The 19,979-nt window shown below is 53.4% G+C and overlaps 1 protein-coding gene across 1 annotated transcript in view; it reads right to left on the reverse strand.

Annotated features, from left to right (window-relative positions):
* Positions 1–19,979, reverse strand: part of LIG1 (DNA ligase 1) — a 33,884-nt gene that overhangs the window by 664 nt on the left and 13,241 nt on the right. Inside the window, 21 exon segments of the mRNA XM_033128894.1 lie at positions 876–904; positions 907–1,018; positions 1,619–1,672; positions 3,210–3,362; positions 4,634–4,716; positions 4,857–5,001; positions 8,314–8,385; positions 8,930–9,040; positions 9,265–9,360; positions 10,388–10,503; positions 11,109–11,194; positions 11,824–11,923; positions 12,172–12,263; positions 13,028–13,104; positions 13,480–13,646; positions 15,472–15,644; positions 15,772–15,828; positions 16,094–16,174; positions 18,580–18,655; positions 18,875–18,991; positions 19,682–19,780. Of these exon segments, the coding sequence (XP_032984785.1) occupies positions 876–904; positions 907–1,018; positions 1,619–1,672; positions 3,210–3,362; positions 4,634–4,716; positions 4,857–5,001; positions 8,314–8,385; positions 8,930–9,040; positions 9,265–9,360; positions 10,388–10,503; positions 11,109–11,194; positions 11,824–11,923; positions 12,172–12,263; positions 13,028–13,104; positions 13,480–13,646; positions 15,472–15,644; positions 15,772–15,828; positions 16,094–16,174; positions 18,580–18,655; positions 18,875–18,991; positions 19,682–19,780 (2,096 nt within the window).

Raw genomic sequence — 19,979 nt, forward strand, 5'->3', positions numbered from 1 at the left:
GTTATTAATATGAGGGCTGAGAGGCAGAACAGCCGAGTCAGGGAGTGGATTCTGGAACCAGACTGGGGTTCAAATCCCAGCTCCCAACTCCTAGGAGCCGTGAGACCCGGCACCAGTTTGTTACCCGACCTCCCTGGGGCTCTATTTCCCCATCTGTAAAATGGGGCTGTTCAGTATTTTTGTGAGGAGTAAATAAGTGTACACAAGTGATGTGCTTATTAGCAGTGCCTGCTGCACATAAGGCTTGATACACGCTGCTCCCATCACTTGTTACCCAGGACTCTGACTAAGGTAGAGCACGAGTGAGAAATTTCAAAAAAAGAAATGAGATTCAAAAATATGAGATCCACCTTTAAATGGATGTCCACTTTTCACCAGAGAAGCGCATGCTAGATTTTGAAGGATCAGAAGAGATCTCAAAGGAAGATTAAATGTGAGATTTCCCACTCTCCTGCAGGAGAGCTGTCCTAGTGCTGTCACAGGGCAAGTTTTCCCTGATCCTTCAGCTGGTACTGAGCACTGAACCACCAAGTGACAGAAGGAATTTTAAAACTTGGTGGCGTGAAATCAATTACAGCTGAGAAATTAACGCAGCAGAAAGTGTCCTAAGCTTTTACTTAAAAGAACTATGTTCAAAATTACCTAAGAGTTGAATGTGAGATTATCTTAATAAAGGGAGCAACTCCACTGTTTTCTTTCTACTCTTGGGGAATTTGTTTTTAAAAAAGAAATTTTTGACCCTGTTTCTGACATCCAAATAAAATGCAAGCTCGTTTTCCTAATTGTCACCCAGGCAGCAGACGTCTCCGGGGGTCCCCCCCACAACTCTCCCATCTGAATTCCTTTGGAGGTGTGGCCCACGTCCCGGTCACTACCAGGCCCCGGGCAGCAGGGTAGATGGGGAGAGGGAGAGGTCGGCGCACTTGACCTCCCACACGGCGCTGGGCTCCAGCCAGTGGTCGGGGGCCACGGCGCCATCCGCCCGGACGTAGGAGCGTGGGCTGGGCAGCACCAAGGCCTACAGTGGGTGGCGGGAAAGAGGAGAGAGGTCTCAGGTCTCAGAGTCAGGCCGAGGGTTGGAGGTGGGAAGTGAGGAAAATGGGGAAGACAGAGGCACAGACACACCTTAAAGGTATAACACAACGCCAGGGGTGGGGGGAAGGGAGAAGGGAAGAAATGAAAGACAGAGACCCTGGGAGCTGAGACAAGAAATTAAAGACTAGAAGAGCCAGAGAGAGGGACAGACCGAGAGAGAAGCACCAAATGGACAGAGACACCAACACACAGAAAGAGAGTCACACCCAAAACACCTGCAGCAATGACAACAACAAAACTGCCACTTACTGGCGGCTTAGCTAGCACCCTAAGGATGAACTCAGGGAACCCGGCAATAGCGCCCTGCCCCCCCGACTGCCCCCGACCTCCTGGTGCAGCTGAGGCACTGAGCTCAGGGAGAGGAGGCTCCCTGAGTGGCCTCACCGGCCAGTGGCGGCAGAGCTGGGACTTGAAGCCAGCGCCAAAGCCGGCTCCACTGCCGCTCCCTGTCCACACTGAGCCCCACGGCGGTGGAGGCCAAGAGCCCGTGCACAGAACGTGCCGCAGAGGCCGCACTGCTCACCTGCAGGCTCTGGTGATGTTCCTCCAGCTCCTCGTCACTGAAGCCAGTTCCAAGCTGCGGGAGGACAGGCACAGGCGGTTGGAGGCGCAGCACTCCCTCCCCGCTGCTGCCACAATAAGGACCGCAGTCTGTGCACCAGCGCCCCCGGCCCGCTCCAGCCTAACCGGTACCCACAGAAAGCACAGAGGAAGGGCCAGGGGAGGCTGGGAACCCAGCCAACCCCGCACAGACCCCGGGTGGGGAGCCACTCTCCCGGCTGCAGTCCCTGCTCCTTCTGCTTGGTCTCCCTGGCCCAGGAAGTCACCCCATGGGCCCCCAACATGCCACCTGCCCCACAACTGGTGTCATCTTCAATCTTAACACTGCCAAGAGTTTTCTTCACCCACCAAAACAGTCAAGGCTAAAAAATATTCCTAATGCCGGAAAAACAGCAAGATGGACATTCAAACTACGGATATAAAATGTCAACAGAAAGCCCTTTTTGTTATGGGCCTTAAAAAAGATTTTCTCACCTTTTGGCCCCAGCAATGGCTCTTCCAGAAAACTATTCTAAGTAATACTGTAAAATGGTGACAGATTGGTGCCCAGAGATATTTGTGAACTGTAAAATCCCTTCTATCACAGATTACGTGGGTTAATGGATATGCAGTGCTGACTTATTCACAAGTAAGAACAAAGTTGCAACAACAGACCATCCAACTACAGGACTGGTTCAGGAAGCTGGGGCCCAGCTATTGGAAAACTCTTATGCAAGCACTAAAGTCATATGTATAAGTCCTGAATGCCAAGTGAAAACACTAATGTTTCTTACCACTATATGACTTAAGTGCATCTGACAGCATTGAAAATACAGTATTTATAGGGCGAAAACAGAAAAGAAAATTACTCATATAGAAGAATCACAACTTTGCAAAAATAAAAATAAAACATTCCCTCAAACATTACTCGTGATTGCCGCTGGTTAATGGAGTTGTGGTGGTATCTTATTCTGCTTCTGTGGCAAAAGCCGCAAATTTGTTGGATCAACAATGTGTGCAGCTTTAGACAAAAGCAAAACCCACTACATTCCCCAGGCTCTTTTGCAGATGGGGGTGGGCCACGGAGCAGAGTTCTGACCAATAAACTTAAGCAGAAGTTGTTTCATTGGCTAAAGCTGACTCGAGGGGCCCATTTTCCCTCTGCCATGGGCCGTGCATGAATGGCCATGATGGCTGGAGCTCCTGCAGCCACATTGTGAAAAAGAGGCCTGAAGCACATGACAAAAACCAGTGGGGAAAGTAAAATGCCTGGGTCCCTAACGTCACCGGAGAGCTGCCTGCCCACTTCCAGATCTCTTATTACATGAAAGAAAAATAATTTCTTCTCTCCCTTAAGTCCCATTATCTGAAAACTCAACTGCTGACATAGCTTCCCTACATCTTTCTATACAGGCCCATTTTTATATGAAGCAAGTTACTTATAGGATCAGAAAAGTAAATGAACAATTATCCCTCACAGGGAGGACATGAGGGCCCCTTGGTCCAGGCCCTTCCTCCCCGGGCTGAGTGGCATCTACTTCCCCTGCTCCTGTGGTCAGCCCCGCTCCCAGCACCTTGCAAATGGCCTGCAGCTCCTCACTTTCCTCGTCGTAAGAGGCCAGCAGGAAGCCCCCATAGCGGCCAGCTCGCTTTCCGCGGCCCAGGTAGGCGCCGATCACCACGAGGTCCAGGGTGTCGCCCACACCCTCCAGGTAGTCCTTCTTCAGCTGGGAGGAGGGAAGGCAGGAGATTAGCGGGGCTGGGGGGAGTCTGAGAACTTCCATAAGGAAGACTGAGGATGGCCGCCGTGAGCAGACTGGACGTGCAACAGGCTTAAAGAGCAAATGGAAGGGAGGCGACTGCAATGGGAAGAGCAGGTGCCACTGAGAGGACAGGTCAGGCGAGGAGACCTTTCCCTCACTACGGAGACACATTCCACTCACTCCTTCACACACAGAATTTATCCACTCATTCCAGAAACACTAAGTGCCAACGGGGTGCCAGGCAGGAGCTCAGCCTTGAGGATGCAGTACTATTTCCTAAGACAGCAAAGGGTCGTGCCCTCACAGCCGCCTACAGTCTAGGAGCAGAAACAGACCAGACAACTCATAAATACAGAGTAGCAGTCAGCAGGCCTGGCCAGCTCAACTCCAGCTTGTCTCCTGCTCTGGTCCTCTTGCCCCCTCCAGCCCCATCTCCATCACGCCTCCAGCATCTGAGCACATCACAGCCTCCTGCCCGCTGCTCCTGCTTCTGCCCAGCACCTCCCACACCCGTCATCATCCACAGAGTAGCCAGGAGACCTGTACAAAATGACAACCAGACCATGTGACTCCCTGCGTACAAACCCCACTGGCGTCCCAAAACCCTTCGAGGAAAACCCAGTGTTATTTTACCACGGCCCCTGACATGCTGTGTGCCCTGGGACCTGTGGTCCACCCTGACCTGACCTCATACCTCGATCGCCCGCTCCCTGCACATGCCGGGCTTACACCTACCTCAGGGCCTTTGCACTTACTGCCCATCCCGCCTAGATGCTCTGCTCCGATCCTTCCTGTCATCCATGTCTTGACCCAAACATCACCTCTGGAGGGGCTTTTCCCAATTACCCAAAGTCCTGCTAGACCCTCGCTGGCTGAGTTGGGTATTTCCTTCCCAAGGAGGGAGATCAGTACCCGAATTTCTCTCCCTCGTGTCCAGGCTGACCTCCTCGCCCGACATGGAAGGAGCGCTCAGGGAGAAGAGAAACCTCATCTGGCTTTCCCATCGCAGCCATCAGGGCATGTAGCCGGGGCTGCTCTCAGCCAATTCCCGGTGAATTCACGAGCAGGGACATGTAGAGGGTGGAAGGCCTGAGGCTGGCTGCAGTGGGAGCAGGTGGGTTCGAGAAAGGCTCCTGAGCTCAAACAGGATGAAGTGTGGGGACCTGAAGTCAAGTGCCCGGTCGAGAAGATGACCAGATCCAGGGCTGCGGGAAGGCTGAGCGGGGGACAGTCACCTTGAGCCAGTTGTGTGACCTCTTGGCGATCTCGTAGGTGGCATCCACATCCAGGGTTTTCACCATGAGCCCCTCGCAGGAATCTGAAGGAGACGTAGAAGTGAGGCCCTTGGGAAGCCCGGGCTCACAGCGGCCAGAGCAGGCAGGTTCTGGGCAAACTGGCCAGGTGGGGTGGGGGGCAGGCAGGCGAGACCTCAGCAGGCAGAGGCGCGGGTGCCCTCACCTCTCACGGACTGCTCCAAAAACTCGGCAATCTGGTCCATGTCCTTGGTGTCCAGGGAGGTGGCGAAGACAAACTCGCCCTCTGTCTCCACGAAGTTCTCCCGGAGCAGCTGCCGGCGTCGGGAAAGGGGCTCACGTACCAAAGACTGAGGGGGCAGGGCGAGAGAAGAAGGGAAAGAGACAGAGGAAAGCCTTAACAGGGAAGAACCACGCCAAAGGAAGGACTCTGAGAATTTTAAGAACAGGGCTGGTCAGCAGCCAGGGGGCTGGAGACCATTTAGATTCTGGTGACCTCAAGGGCATAAGACGGGGGGGCCACGGCCCTGCTGGAACTTGAATGGTCTCTTGTAACTCTGACTAGGGGTCCGTTTTCTAACACTGGTTGGATAAAGGCACAAAGAAGCCTCTGACCGTCAGGTTGTTAACACAGACATGTTTCTGAGAACTGTTAATCCCCTGTTAATCCAGGGGTTGGCGACCTTCATCCATCAAGAACCAGACAGTAAATATTCTCAGCTCTGAGGGCTACTCTTTGTCACAACGGCTCAACTCTGCCTTTGTAGTCAGAGAGCAGCACCACAGATGCTAAGTAAGCGCTGGGTATGGTGGCATTCCAACAAAACTTTCTTTGCAAAGACAGGTGTAGGATGGGTCTGGCCCAGGGCCGCAGGTGCCGAGCCCCAAGCCCCGTTAGGCTGAATCTATGCCCAGGGAAGCACTGCCGGCTGCCACTGCGGAGCAAACCCACCAGCCTTGTGGAAATTAACCCACTCTCTACGCTCTCTGGCCTTGACTGAATTAATCGCACCCTTTATGCTCTAAGTTCTGAGGGTCACGCACAGCCCTGCTGGGAATCACTCGAACAGATTCAAAGCTGAATGTGGCAGGAAGCCTTGTTCTTGCAAACCATCAAGCAGACGGAGCACATTACGGGGAAGCAGAGGGAAGGGCGAGGAAAGGAAAGAAGTCACCTCGCTCGGCCCTCCACCCCTCCCCGGGGGGCTTGGCCCTCCTCTACCAGGCAGAGGCGGGTGCTCCCTGAGACAGGGAACTCACTCCTCCCGGGTGGCCTGTTCCACCTCCGCGAGGGCACAGAATGTGGCAGTGTCTCAAGGGCCCTGAACTCATTCACTCCCTTTGGGTCTCGATCCTTTCCCCAACTCTAGCCTAAGGGAAGATTCTGAAAGAAAGGTGATAATCGTAGCAGCGACGGAGCAGCGGCTGAGCATCTTAATTGCCCCCTCTGTGCTAGGCAAGGAGCACGTCAGAGACGCGCTCGGACAGTGCTGTCCAACAGACACGTCGTGTGACCGCATTTTTAATTTTACAGTTTCTGGAGCCACATTCAAAACAAATAGATGAAATACATTATTTAATAATATACCTTATTTAACCCAATGTGTAAAATAGTATCATTTCAACATGTGATCAATATAAAAATTATCAAGGAGGTATTTTAGCTGATCTTTTCTCGGACTAAATCTTCCAAGTTCAGTATGTATTTTATCCGTCTAACACATCTCACTTCAGACCTGCCACATTTCAGGTGCTCAGCTGCTACGTGGGGCTGGTGGCTGCGGCACTGGGTAGTGCAACTCAGCTGATCTTTCAGACACGCTCTGAGGAAGGTGTTACCCCTTTCTACAGAGATCAGAGGCTCAGAGAGGTTAAGTCGCTTGCCCTAAGTCACCAGCTGGGAAGTGTGTGGTTGGGATAGACAGACGAGGTGGTCTGATTCTACACACTTAACCATTATGGTTGTTCTCTCATCTTTCTGTACAAAATATTCGCTGGGATGAATATTTTATAACAGAAAAACACTATTGATAGAAAAAGCCTAAGCGTCCATTTGGAGGAGAAGCAGTGAAAGCAGTTTACAATCACTGCTGGGAAGGAACTAGTGGAAGACCTGCCTGCAGAGTAAGAGAGAGGGACCAGAAGTACTGAGCCAGGAGAGGAACTGAGGGCGTGTCATGGGAAAGTGATTCAAAGCAGCAGGAGAAAGGGATTCAGCCAATAAATGGTAGACTGGGACAAATGACTTGTCATTTGTTCAAAAGAAAGCCAGATCACCGACTTCCTGCCTGACACACACACACGTGCAAATTCCAGCTGGAACACAGATTTCAAAGCAAAACACAAAACTGTAAAAATACTAGAAGAAAAACTAAGTGAAAGCTTTTAGAATGCTAAGGAAAGAATGGCCTTTTTTAATTTTTCTTTTTTTTAAATCTTGGGGATAAGGATGCATTAAGGGGAAAAACAATGTTTGACTCCATAAAAATAATAGTTAAAAACAAGTTCTATAGAACAAAAAAGACCAAAAGGCAAAAACCAAATAAGAAGGAACATTTGAAATGCTCATGGCACGAAGGACCCAGCAGAGCAGGTACAATCAAAACATGAAAAAAAACCCACAAAGCATCAGATATTTGATGTCCCCCTACTCCCACAAAACCATGGGAAACAAAATCAGAATTCTTTTGGTTTTCCTAGTTATTCTATGAGATTAAATGCTCTTCTTCATTTGCATCATGAGGTGGGTGGTTTAGGCACTGGACACATTTCAGCATTAGGACCACAACTGGCTTCGCTCCACTAGTAAGTGGGACGGGCCAGTTGTCACTGTGCAGCGACTAGACCGTCAAAGATTATCTGGGATAAAGATGGTGATGGTGGCTTCCATGCCAGCCACTGTGCTTCATGCCTGTGTCCCACCACCTAACCTGCCTGTAACAGACAGGGCAGGGGCTACTGTTAGGTCTTTATTACGGATAAGGAACCTGAGACACAGAGAGGTTCAGTCACTCACCTGTGGCCACACAGCTAGGAGGGGAGAGCTGGGATATGAGAGCAGGTGGCCTGGCTCCTGACTCAACCACACCTACCCTGGAACAGTGGTTCTCAAACTTTTTAGTCTCAGGACCCCTTCACACTTGAAATTTATTGAGAACTCACTCCAAAGGGCTTCTGTGTATGTGGGTTGCCTCTCTCGATATTTACCATATTAGTGATACAGTATTAATTATACCATATTCACTGTGACCATATTAAAAGTGAGAAATCTTGAAAACATTAAAAAAAATAATCCAACACATTAATCCAACCTCTTTATGAAACATGTCTACATTTTTAAAAAGTTAGTGAAAAGGGATTTTACGTTTTGGAAAACTCTTTAACATCTGGCTTAACAAAGGTTGGATTCTTATATCTGCTTCTGCACTCATACGGCTACAGTACGTGAAGAAAATCCGCCTCACAGATGGTAAGTTTGAAAAGGGAGGGCCTCCCAGAACCCCACAGGGGTCCTCGGACCTCGCTTTCATAAATGTTGCCCCGGTGTGGCCTCCCAGCTCAGTGACATGGCAGAGTCAGAAATGAAACTCAGACGGCTGGCTCCCAGGCTCATACATCACCTGTCACCCCTCAGCCGCCCTGGAAGTGAAGCCGGAACTCACCTCTCCATTGAGGTAGATGAGGTCGAAGGCATACAAACACACCTGCACCTGGATCTCGGCTGCATCCACCTCCTGGGTTGAAGCAGAATAGAGGGCAGAGGTGGGAGAGGTGAGCCAGGGCCTGGCTGGGTCCCCTCCCGTCATGCCTGTGGCAGACACCGTTGTCACCTTCCACTCTCCCCTTCTCCGCAGCTAACAGGTCGCACACCTGTGACTGTGGCAATGCTGGTGGCCCCAGGCACCGAACTGTGATGGCGCTCAGCTGATCCCAACAACCTCATTCCCCTTTGCCAGGTATTTCCTCTCCCAGCCTCCCTTACAGCTAATGATGGTGACATGATACGATTCCGGTCAATGAGAGTAAAGAAATTAGCTAGGGTGCAGGTTGTGGGGGCGCCTAGAACAGACTTTCTTTCATAATGAAACACAGAGATGTAGAAAATAGCTCTTTCCGTCCTACTTGGCATGCTGGGATAAGAAAGCAACGGCTGGAGCTGTGGCAGCCATATTGCAAAAGGCTGAGACCTGCACCCTGACTGACACTCGTCCCTCTGGAGATTGGGCAGGACTGGGAGGCAGATGAGGGAGCATGGGACACGGCAGGCGGGGAGGCTACCTTGCGTTTGCGGGTGGTGAGCACTTGGAATGGCTGGATCTGCTTCTTTTCCCGGTCCCAAGCCACGGCTTCCGTGTCCAGGATAAAGGATGTGACTGACGGAAGTTTAATCTGAAAGAGGAAGGGGGAGACCCAGGCCTGGTGAGACGTGGAGGATGAGGGCCAAAGACAGACACAGGGAAACAAATTTCCTTCTCCTGCAGTAGCTCTCAAGGTCCACTGACGCCCTGAGGCCAACGAGCCCCCTGCTGCACCAACCTGGCCAGGACAGGCCTTGGTTCTTTGTACCAGTAACTAGAGCCCCGCCCGAGTGAAAGAGGGTGACACACGCCCACCTTGGGGATGCGGCTGATGACGTCGGGGTACTTTCCAGTATTGTCTTCCTGATTCCTGCTGAAGATCTTCACCTCCCCGCCTTCTAAAACATGGATCTATAACAGTGGGAGAGGGGAGAGGAAATCAGAGCCTGGTCTACCCCAGTCCCCCCTCCTTTCTCTTCTGACCCCACTTTCACTGGCCGAAGGTTCCAGAAGCTCTGGAGGAGGAACTGGTTCAGAGACCTGAGCAAATTATCTCTGTTCAAACAGCACCTCCCACTCGGGTGTGAAAGCTCCCACCATGTTCTCTTCACCATCGCAATCCCTACTCCTCTCGTGCTGCGTATGTATTTGTGGATTTGTCTGGACGTTGTTATGCTGTGAATATCATCCTGGGTTTCACTGTTAATTTACTTATTTTAATAGTATGCTCACGGTCCTCAAGCAGAGCTCCATCTATGCCATCTTACATGCACGTTACCTCAAGAAGTAACAGTTGTGTGTGGGACAGAATATATGACTTGAAACATATTTGTATATATATATATTGTAAATCCCTGTCACTATTGTAAATCATTGTTTTTTGCTTTTCTCAACACTGTATTTTAAGGTCCATCTATGAAGCCAAAGGTCCATCGACTCCACTATTTGTAACCTCCTCAAAGCACCACAGGGTGGCACCCTCCACGCTTGCTCACCCATCCCCAGGCGATGAACCGGGATATGGACTCAACTCCCAACCAAGGCACTAAAGCCACTAGAAGCGTCCTTACAGACCGGACAAGAGGTGTCAAGCACTGGATCACAGGACACAGCGTCCGTAATTGCACCGAGGGTTACGCACGCGCCTGTTATAATGAACACATTCACCAGCAGGGCACGAGCACGGCGGGCATTTCTTGAGCGCTCACTGCTACGGGTCAGGAATTTTGATGATTTTATCGAATAAAATTGATTTTCAGATGAGCCAGTGAGGTGGCTGTTATCATACCCACTGCACATAGGTGGGAACTAAGCCTCAAGAGACGTGCGGTCAGACAGGCAGTGCACAGAGGCGGGCAGTGGGCTGGGGTCTGACTGCCCCTGCGCCCCTGCTCCTGGGCACTGTCCTTTCCGCTGCAGGATGTGTCCGGCCCCATACCTGTGCCCTCTGCCCATCGTATTTGTACTCGCAGGTGAAAGCTGCCTCCTCGAAGCGTTTCAGGACCTCGCTGACGCCCCTGGTCGGGTGGGCCAACATTGGCTTCAGGGGGACCCCTGGGAGCGGGGAGAGAGGGTGAGTCATGGAAGATGGCAGAGGGGCTGCTAACTGTGACGACTGCTAACTGCACACAGGAGTCACGTGTGCAAGGGCCGGGTCACACCCTCACAAGCAGTCTGGTCATCCCCTTTTCTCTTTCCCTCATCTCGAAATCCAGAACAGAGACGTGAGCCATCTATAATTACGTACATTAGGGTGACAAGCTTGGGATGACAAAGTGGCAAGACAGAAGAAATCTGGGTCCCTGGGTGATCTCTTGGGCAGAGCCAAGTGCCCTCCCTGGCTGCCTGTCTTCCTCTGGACTCATGTGAGAGAAAGAGATCCTGTCTGGCCTGAGCCACTGCGTTTTGGGGTGTCTCTGCTCCAGCAGCTTCATCGACACCTGATCTAATACAGAGGGGGACCCCAAGGAGAAAAGGCATGGGTCTGCGCACCAGGGGACAGGGTCCCATCCTCAGACGAGGAGTCTGCAGGTTCTCAGAGAGCTGCCTGGGAATGGGCACCTCACAGCCACCCCGAGGGCGGAAGCCAAGGCCAGGGGAGCCTGTAGGAGGGCGTGGGCGGTGCTCAGACCTTCACAGGGCCCCGGGGTGGCTCGTACCTGGACTCAGCCGGCAGTGCTCCGGGAGCCGCTCCAGGCTGTGCTGCAGCAGCACAGGGACAATCCGGTCCAGGTCAGGCACCTCACTGGGGTTGAGGGGAGGCGGGGAGAACAAAGGGGGAGGCAGCCTGGATACACAGCACTCTGGCTGCAGTATGGACTTCTGCCTGCCTGTCACCTCGTCCCTGGGGCTGGTCGCACCTGTCCCTGACTCCTCCTGTCACCCTGTCTCTGTCACGGTCCTCCCTCAGTGTCACTACACATCACTCTGACTCTCTCTCGGTCTGAGCTGCCATTGCCCCCATCCGCAGTCGCCATCTCACTGCGGCCGGCCCCGAGTCAGCTGCCAGCCGGGTCCTCCCACGTGGCCCTCCCTGGAGTCCTCTCCATCACTGCACAGAAGTCCTGAGCCGGTCACCAGCCCCTCTGCTCACCTCATGGCCTTTGTGCATGCACAGTCCCGTCTGCTGCTCTCACCTCTGTCAGCCTCTCAGTGCTTCTCCCCTTCCCTGCGCCAGACCCTGCACTGTTTGCTCCCTTCCCGATCTGTCACCATCCTGCGCCTAGCGCCACTCTTGTCTGGATCACCACCCTGCCTGTCATCAGCCCCATCATGGTCACTGATGCTTGTCAGCCGCCGGCCCCTCCCACATCATCCGTGGCCCCTCCCGCTCCCCCTGACCCCCTCATCCTGACCAAGGCCCCTGGATCTCACCAGAACGTCTGCTTCAGGATCATGCCTTGTTCCTCCAGCCACGTCTTTCTGGCCTCTGCTGTCTTGCCCTTCCCTGCATCCACCACGGCCGGGGGGAACTCTGAGACAAGACCCACCAGAAGAGCCTTGGGATGCCCGACGCCCTCCGCTACCCCAGCGTCCACAGTGGGTGAGGTGTTGCACCACAAGGAATGTCAACTCAATGCCGGGGACACGGTCCTCGGGGAAGGCGCGTGGACTGGCAGTGGGGGGCACAATCACGTTGGGGAGGAGTGCGTGCACTTCTGGGAGGAAGGGCAGCCCGGTTAACTCAAGTGGTGGGCACCGGGACTGGCCATTGGGGCTCACCTTGGCCTGGGGGTGTGAGGCTCACGGCCTGGGCGAGGGCGGCCAGCACTGACTGCTCTGCCAGCCCGAGGCGCAGCCGTCCACTCAGGGCTCTGGGAAGAGAGCAGGCGAGGGGCAGTGGGCACATCGCACCTGTCCAGTCGTGACCTCCATACCTGGCTCTGCCTCCTCCAGTCCCCCCACCGTGACCCTTTGGAGACCCTCTCCCCAAAACCAGAACCACCTCCACAGCCAGAAGGGACCCAAGACAGCACACAGCCCCACTGAACAGATGAGGAAACTGAGGCCAACCAGTAACAATCACGACCACTGGCATTTCCTGGGGACAGTTGGCATGGAACTGGGACACAGCCTGCCCCACTGGTGCCCGCATGTGATGGTCAAGGACCTGCCCCGGCACAGGCCTCGTTCTGAGCCAATGACCTGGAGCACAAGGCTTAACTCCCTTGTGCCTCTATCTCCCCCTCTGTAAACCAGGGTGAGGATAACAGGGCCTGCCTCGCAGAACTGCAGAGAGGAACTGACGGGATAAAGCGTGTGGCCCAAGGCAGGGCACCCACGAAATGCTCCAGGATGTCAGTGGTTTCTTCACTGTCACGGCAACCACCTGGCTCCTGTACGTACTGCACTTGGCTCAGGCCGAGGCAGACATCACCAATCAATCACGGCACTCTTTCCCCACAGCCCAGGACACTTCTCCAGGCAGCATTACCAACGAGAGGAGCCAGTGTCCCATCCAACCACGCAGGGCCGGGCTCCTGGCTCACACTGCTCTCGTCCAAGGTCAGGGCACCGGCAGTGGTCCCAGCCTCCAGTCCCCTGCCTTCACCTCCTCGCACCTCACGGCCGCACTCACCTGGCAATGAACCGGGCTTCTGAGTGGCGGCAGGCAACGAAGAGGCCTTTGATGATGTCCATCTTCCTGGTTGTGGACTGAAGAGGTGGGGGAACAAGGTCAGGGACTGGGAGTGAAGGGGACACCTCCTCTCTGCCCCCTGCACCCCCACTTCCTACAGCCACGCGCTCAGGAGAAAGGGCCAGCTCTCCTTCTTGCCTCCCTCTCTAGCTTTATTCAGCATATAATTATTGTCACATGGCAGACACCAGATCAGCTGCCAGAATCTCAAGAGGAGGTTCAGTCTTGAGGGCGGGAAGAAGGAACGGCAGGTCCGCACCCCACAGGCAGAACTGAAGCGATCCTGCCCCAGATAGTCTAACCAGAGCCCTCTTGCCTCACGCGTGGTTTTGGGTCCCCGAGGTGAGGAGCAGAGGGTCTGGGGACGGAGGTAAGCACCCCGCCCCACTCACAGCACTGCCAGTGAGCCGGGCGATGTCTCGGAATTTGGTGAAGACCCCAGAGGCGGTGAGGGCGGGCGGGGGCAGCATGAGCCTCTGGGTGCTGCGGCTGTTCTCGGCCACCAGCCCCACGTCGCCCTTCTCGGCTGCCTCAGCCCGGACAGACTCGAGCTGCCGACCTTGGGGGAGGAGAGAGCCAGGTGGTGAGGAGCGTGGCTGCACTTCCTTTCTCTGGCGGCCTGGCTGCATGTTCTGGCTAGGTGTCCTGCGGGCGACACCCCAACTTCCCCAGTCCTAGCACTCACCCACTTGTTGAAATAGCTCACTAAACACCCGCCTCCCTTCACGTCAGGTACGCAGTTGGATGAAGACGTCTACACGGGGGAGATGCCTAGGGTGGCGGTGTCAGAATGCAATGTGATTCAGAGCCACGGGGTAGGATGAGATCACCAGGAGAGCGAGTGTAGGCAGAAAAGGCGGCCAAGGGACCCTTTGCCTGTCCCCTAGTTGGTCATGCACACCCTCCAGCAGGGACCAATACACCTTCACGCTTTTTTAATTGTTGTTATTCTATCTTTCTGAAGTCCCCAGTTTAAACACACATTGTGTTTTCTGGCCTTTCTCATTGTCCAGACGGGGTCCCACAGGCACCCCGCACTGTGAAGAGCAGGAGGCTGGGAAGACAGTTAACACACGGCTCTGACCAACACTTCTCACTCCATCAGAACCGCAACTCCTTCTTCTCGTCTAATAAGAGGTCGAGAGCAGACAGCTGCTGACACTGGTGTCCCCGCCCAGCGGTGGCACGGGGAGGAGGCCACTCTGCCCTTTGGCACTTGCCCTTAGAATGTTAGCACTAAGGGACTTTGTGTCAGTGCTTTCTATTCTGAAAAGAAATGCAGATATGCTATAACCTACAGACACTGTCACTTCGCTATAATGCCCTGACTGTAAGACATACAAGGAACAGCGGGAAAGCACTTTCTAATGAAAGAGCACGCGTTTCCACCTTCGGCTGCCCGGCCACTGCACTCGAAGATGCGAAGCGACATAACGAAGTGGTCGGGCCTAGTGCCTGCACGTGGAATTGCACACAAGGGGCAGCAACAAGTGTGAGCCTTCACATGTGTGTGATGTGGAGGTATGTGCTGTCAATAGCGCACACTTGGGTTTTCCGAAATGCTGACCAGCTCTTAATAAACCTGGGGCTGGGCAGCCATCGGGGCCATGAGGAGACGCATTGAGAGTGTGCGCTAACGGGCGAAGGACGTGCTTCTTGATGGCCCCCAGACACAGGTCGCTCACCTGCTCCCAAGCTGAAATGATGTGCCTGTCCCTCCCTAGTGTCCTGTCCTGATGCTGGATCCATCATCCACTGAGTCATCACATAAAACGCCCAGGCAGTCTTTGCACCTCCTCCGTCCCTGGCCCCCCGAGCCCAGCTGGTCCTTCCTGTTCCCATCTCCCTCGGCTCCTGCCCTCTCCTCTGCTCCCTGCAGCCTCGGCCCCAGCTCCTCCTCCCCTGGACCTTCACCCCGGCCTCCTCCATGGATTCCTGCTTTCCTGTCCGTCCTCCACACCGGCCCAGAACCGACCTGGCCCCTCGTCTGCTCACGAGCCTTCTGTGGCTCCCCGACGCCCTCACCATGAACACCGAGCACTGAGGCCTTTGGCACAGGCCAGCCTCTCCATAAGCACGGGGGTTCGGCTGCTGTGGGCAAGCAGCCCCGCCCATATCCCCTTCTTTCCTCGTCTCCTCTGGGTCCCTCCTGCTCTCCCGGTCGGGCCTGCAGGACCTGCGCCACCTCCCCAAGCCCCAGCCCTCAGGCCCAGCCCCCGACCCTGTTCTTCGCCTGCAGCCTCTTCCCAGCCCCACGGCCCTGACGCCCCTGCCAATCCATCGCATCAGGGCCCGCGTCGGCCTCTCTTCAGCGTCCCTCTCCATCATCCCAGGCCTTCCCCAGTGCCCCTCCTGTCAGAGCTTCCACCACAGCCCCTCCATACCTGTGGCCTGGGCCACCGCCTTGAGAAGGATGCCGTCCCCGACGCCAAGCTCCAGGCCCTGCTGGGGCGGCCCAAGGTGGTTGAGGCTAAGGTAGATGATGGGGAGAAGGTCTGGAGGTGACAGGGCCACCACAGAGCGCAGCAAGTTGCTCAGTGTCTCCACCATCCGGAGCCTGGAGGAGGAGGGCACGACTGCTGGGTGAGGAACAGAGCCGGGAAGCACCCCCCCACCCCCCCGGGAAAGCACCCCCCCACCCCCTGGGAAGCACCCACCCCAGCCAGGACAGCCTGACTCATTACCGAGCAGAAACCTCCTCGATCTTCTCAAAGGTCCGGGCCACAGCCAAATAAGGGACCCTGGGGAAAGAGACACACATGCTGTCGCTCACCCAGCCACCTCCCCATGCCTCCCTGGGGACAGCCTTGCTAATTCCCAAATGCACGCCCACCCGTAACGCGCTCGCTCCCCAGGGTTTTCTCTGTCCCCTTCAATGCTGCTGACTGTGTCCCCAAAACATGAAGAGAGAGATTTGACAGTTTCCTCCAACTGAGGCCACCGGTGAGAAGGCCCCCCCCAGTGACAGGGGCTGGGGTAAGACAGCACGGGGAGGGACCGCCTCACTTCTGGCCCGGCCCCCAGCAGGCGTCTTCCACAGGATGGTAGTTGTTCTTGGCAGGGTTGTAGCTGCAGGGGTCCAGGGGGCTGTGGGGGCAAAAGGGAGACTAGACTGAGTAGATGCCTGGGTCAAAGAGAAGCCATTCCTCCAACTAATATTTACTGGGCACCTATCATGGGCCAGGCCCCGTTCTAGACACAGGAGTAAATGAAAACGAAGTTTGCTAACCCGGAGCTCACATTTGAGTGGGAGAGTCTGGGGAAAAATAAACAAACAATTTTAGGCATTAAGAAAATATTTCAGAAAAGAAAAGAAAACCAAGTAGGGGGAGAAAGACGGACAGTAGGTACTACTTCAGAGGGTGATTGGGGAAGGCTGGAGAGGAGACACATGGGCAGAATAACGTGAACGGTGAGCCGAGTGGGGCTCAGGGAGAAGAGCATTCCGGGCAGGGCAACAGCAAGTGCAAGGCCGTGAGGTAGAGAGAGACACACTCGACACATCTGAGGAACAAAAAAGGGGTCACATGGTTAGAGTGGACAGTATGACCTGACTATCCTGTAGAGCCCACTCTAAGAGGCCAACGACTCCTCTGGGCCTCTCCGCCAACCCCTCCCTCCTTCACCTTGGATGAGCAGAAGGGGACCAGCACTGGGTGTCACAAAGTGCCAGGTCCTGTACTAAGGTCCCGTACTAAGGTCCCGTAACACATCTGTTAGCAATCAGCCCTATAGGCAGGGACTTCTGTTTTCCAGATAAAGGAACAGGACACAGAGTGCTTAAGCAGCCTACCCACAAGCACACAGCTAGCAAGTAACAGGGCTCCAGAGACCGCATTCTAAACCTCTGCATCATAAATAAACGCCTCTGGAAATGCCTCCCGCTGACCCTATCGGAGCCAGCACAGTCCAGACTGCAGTCACACACTGGGTTCAAATCCCTGGGGCAGTGGCTGCCCCCTCCGAACCAGTGTCCCCATCATCCAGTGGAGCCACAAAGAGTCCTAGCATGACATGTAGTCGTCAGGGTAAGGAAGAAATTAGGGTGAAGGTTCCCACTCCTTGATGCAGTTTGTAGTGAGCATTTTTCAAACACCGATTCCCCAACCTCAGGCCTATATCTCTACCAAAACTTGGGGAACAAAAGGGTACAGGAGAAGACTCCAGATTTTCTTCAGCTCTTCAGCTGATTCTGATGCACAGATCGGGCTGAGGATGGCAGAGCTGGGCTGTGCAGTAAACTCTACGGACTCAGCGTTTAGTAAGTGGTAGCCATCCTGGTTGTCTCTGTCATTACAAGAGGCAGCAGAGCACAATGGGTAAGAAATTCTATAGCCAGACGGCCTGGTTCAAACCCCAACTCTGCCACGCTCCCCGTCTATGACCTAAGCTAGGCATTAAAATCACGTAATAATTATTAGTGGTAGTAGTACTGTTATTAGTATTATTAATAGCAGCAGCTACAACTTGCTGAGCTTGGCCATGGCCAGACTGTAGTCTAAACACTCCAAATCCTCAGGAGACTGCCACAGAAAGCCTAAGTCATTTCCCCAAGGTGACACAGCTGGCAAAGGTGGGGCTGGAATTTCTAACTACTCCACAATACTGCCCTACCTCATGCCTCACTTTTCTCATCTGTGGTATGGGGATGCTGACAGAACCTACACACGGTGGTGCTGTGAGCAGTCACTGCATTAGGATACAAAAGGCACGCCGCCTAGGGCCTGGCACACAGTCAACAGTGGATGAAAAGGTGTGCTTTCTGTCACCCATATGTCCCCATTTCAAAGGGGAGAAAACTGGAGGTCCTGAAAGTCTGTCTCCTGCTGGAAGCCATCAGAGATCAGGCTGGGAACTATATAAGAAAACTGGTCATAGCATCACAGGAAATTAAAAACAGGACTTAAAACTTCATGCATAGTAGGACACCGATTTTTGTTAGAGAAACTTACTTATAAATATGTAAGCATAAACACGTACCCAGGAGGCAAGATGGGGCAGTGAAGAAAGAGCCCAGGCTTAGGAATCAGAGGAACACGGGTCCCAGGCCTGGTCCTAGCCCTACCTCCCTGTGTGACTTGGGGAAGCCAACCTAACCTCTCTGGGCAAATGGTTCCAATGTCTGTGAAATGGTCAAAATACCTGCTTCCTTCACAGGACTATTGCACAGATGAAGTAAAACAGCATAAAAGAAACCTTTAGCACCGTACCTGACATAGTAGGCGTTTAAGGAAAGGAGCTGAATATTCCTACAGTGCTGTCACACCCTGAAATGGTGCCATTTACTGTCATGATAAGGTCTCAACTGGAGTACAAAGCTGACATTAAGAATCCCCAAAACGTTTTTATCAGAATAATTACAGCTGGCAGAATTTTTTGTGATTATCTGTCTCCTTTTTGGAGGCCTAGAATAAAATTAAAGAGGCTTTGACTCACTGCATCCTTCTTTTCAGTCCACTGTCCTCTCTACTCAACAGCAGACACTAACTCACCCCTTGGGCTCCTCCTTTCTTGGGGTAACAGACTCCTCTTCTTTTACTTCTTTTTTGATTGCTGGCTTCCGGGGGGCTGGGAATGAAGCCAGGAAATTGTGGGTCCTGTCCCCCACCCCACAACCCTCTCCACCCAGCACCGCCCCATTGCCCCGGAGAGGGTGACAAGCCAGGAGACATGAGTTAGACTTTCCAACTCGAGGGAAGACCGGAGGTATTTGCAGCTTTCTCCGGAGAAAACCCCCCTGCCTCCGCCCTGCACAGCCCCGGGGAGGCGAAGGGGGGACAAACTCACTGAAGAAACTGCTGAGCGTCCTGGGAGCCCTGGGGGGCTTAGCCGGATCCTCCTCCTGTGGCTCCTGCTTTATCGCCACACCAGGCTCTGAACTGCTTTCTGTCAGGGGCTCTGCTCCTAAAAAGGTCACATAGTGATGATGCAAACTGTTTCGACCCCGACCCTTTTTTTTAACCCCAAGGTCATTCTGACACTATAGAAAAACCTAACCAATTCTGCCCTTTTCCTCTCGTGAGTTTTGAGCCTCTCAGGCTTGATGCTTTTTTATCAGTACTAACTCCTGGAATTTTAGCATTTGGCCCGAAACTGGACACTTGTGGAGAGTGGCAAAAAGAAATCTCAGCCCGATGAGAAGACAATGGACCCACTTCTGCAGCTGCAGAAAAGCAGGTACAATTCGGCATCCTACAAATGTCCCCATGGTGTTGTTTCTAACAGAGGAGTCCCGCAGACACGAGACACAGAGCCTGTTCTATGGCCTGAGGGTAACACTAACCTCTAAAATCCTGTAACTCGGCCTAATCTTCCCGCTAGTCTAACTTCAAAAACCATTGCTCAAGTAATAAGAGTCTATGATTTCTGAAAGGTATACTATTGGAGGACGAATGGCTCTTTCATTTTTTTCCCACATGCATGGAGGAAAAATAATAATAAAAATAATCACGATAAAATCAAGGACTCCCCTAGAATTTGCATTTAAATAACACATTTGAGAATCTATGCCTCATTTACATGAACTATCCTCCAAGACATCTGACCCCAACATCGAGAGATGGGGCTGCTGGGGGAAGAGGATCAGACACTCACTGCTGGTCTCTGGGGGCTCAGGAGTTGCCGTGGGTGGGTCCCCCTCTTCTGTTTCCTTCTCTATGGCCTCTTCCGGCTCTGGGAGGCTTTCTGCTTCTGCTGACAGACAGAAATGTCAGATGGCAAAAAGTCACTTTGACATTTCAAATCACTAAGGACATTTCAACTCCCAAGACATTCTGCTCCATTTCTTTTTTCCGGAGCCAATCAAGTGTGTCTGTGAAGTGACGGGAGATGGTCGGCCTCCTGCAAGACGAGGACCTCCGAGGGGACCCAACCCCAGTGTTCGCTTGTGCAG

Source organism: Rhinolophus ferrumequinum, chromosome 15, assembly GCF_004115265.2.
Source record: "Rhinolophus ferrumequinum isolate MPI-CBG mRhiFer1 chromosome 15, mRhiFer1_v1.p, whole genome shotgun sequence".
NCBI lineage: Eukaryota > Metazoa > Chordata > Mammalia > Chiroptera > Rhinolophidae > Rhinolophus > Rhinolophus ferrumequinum.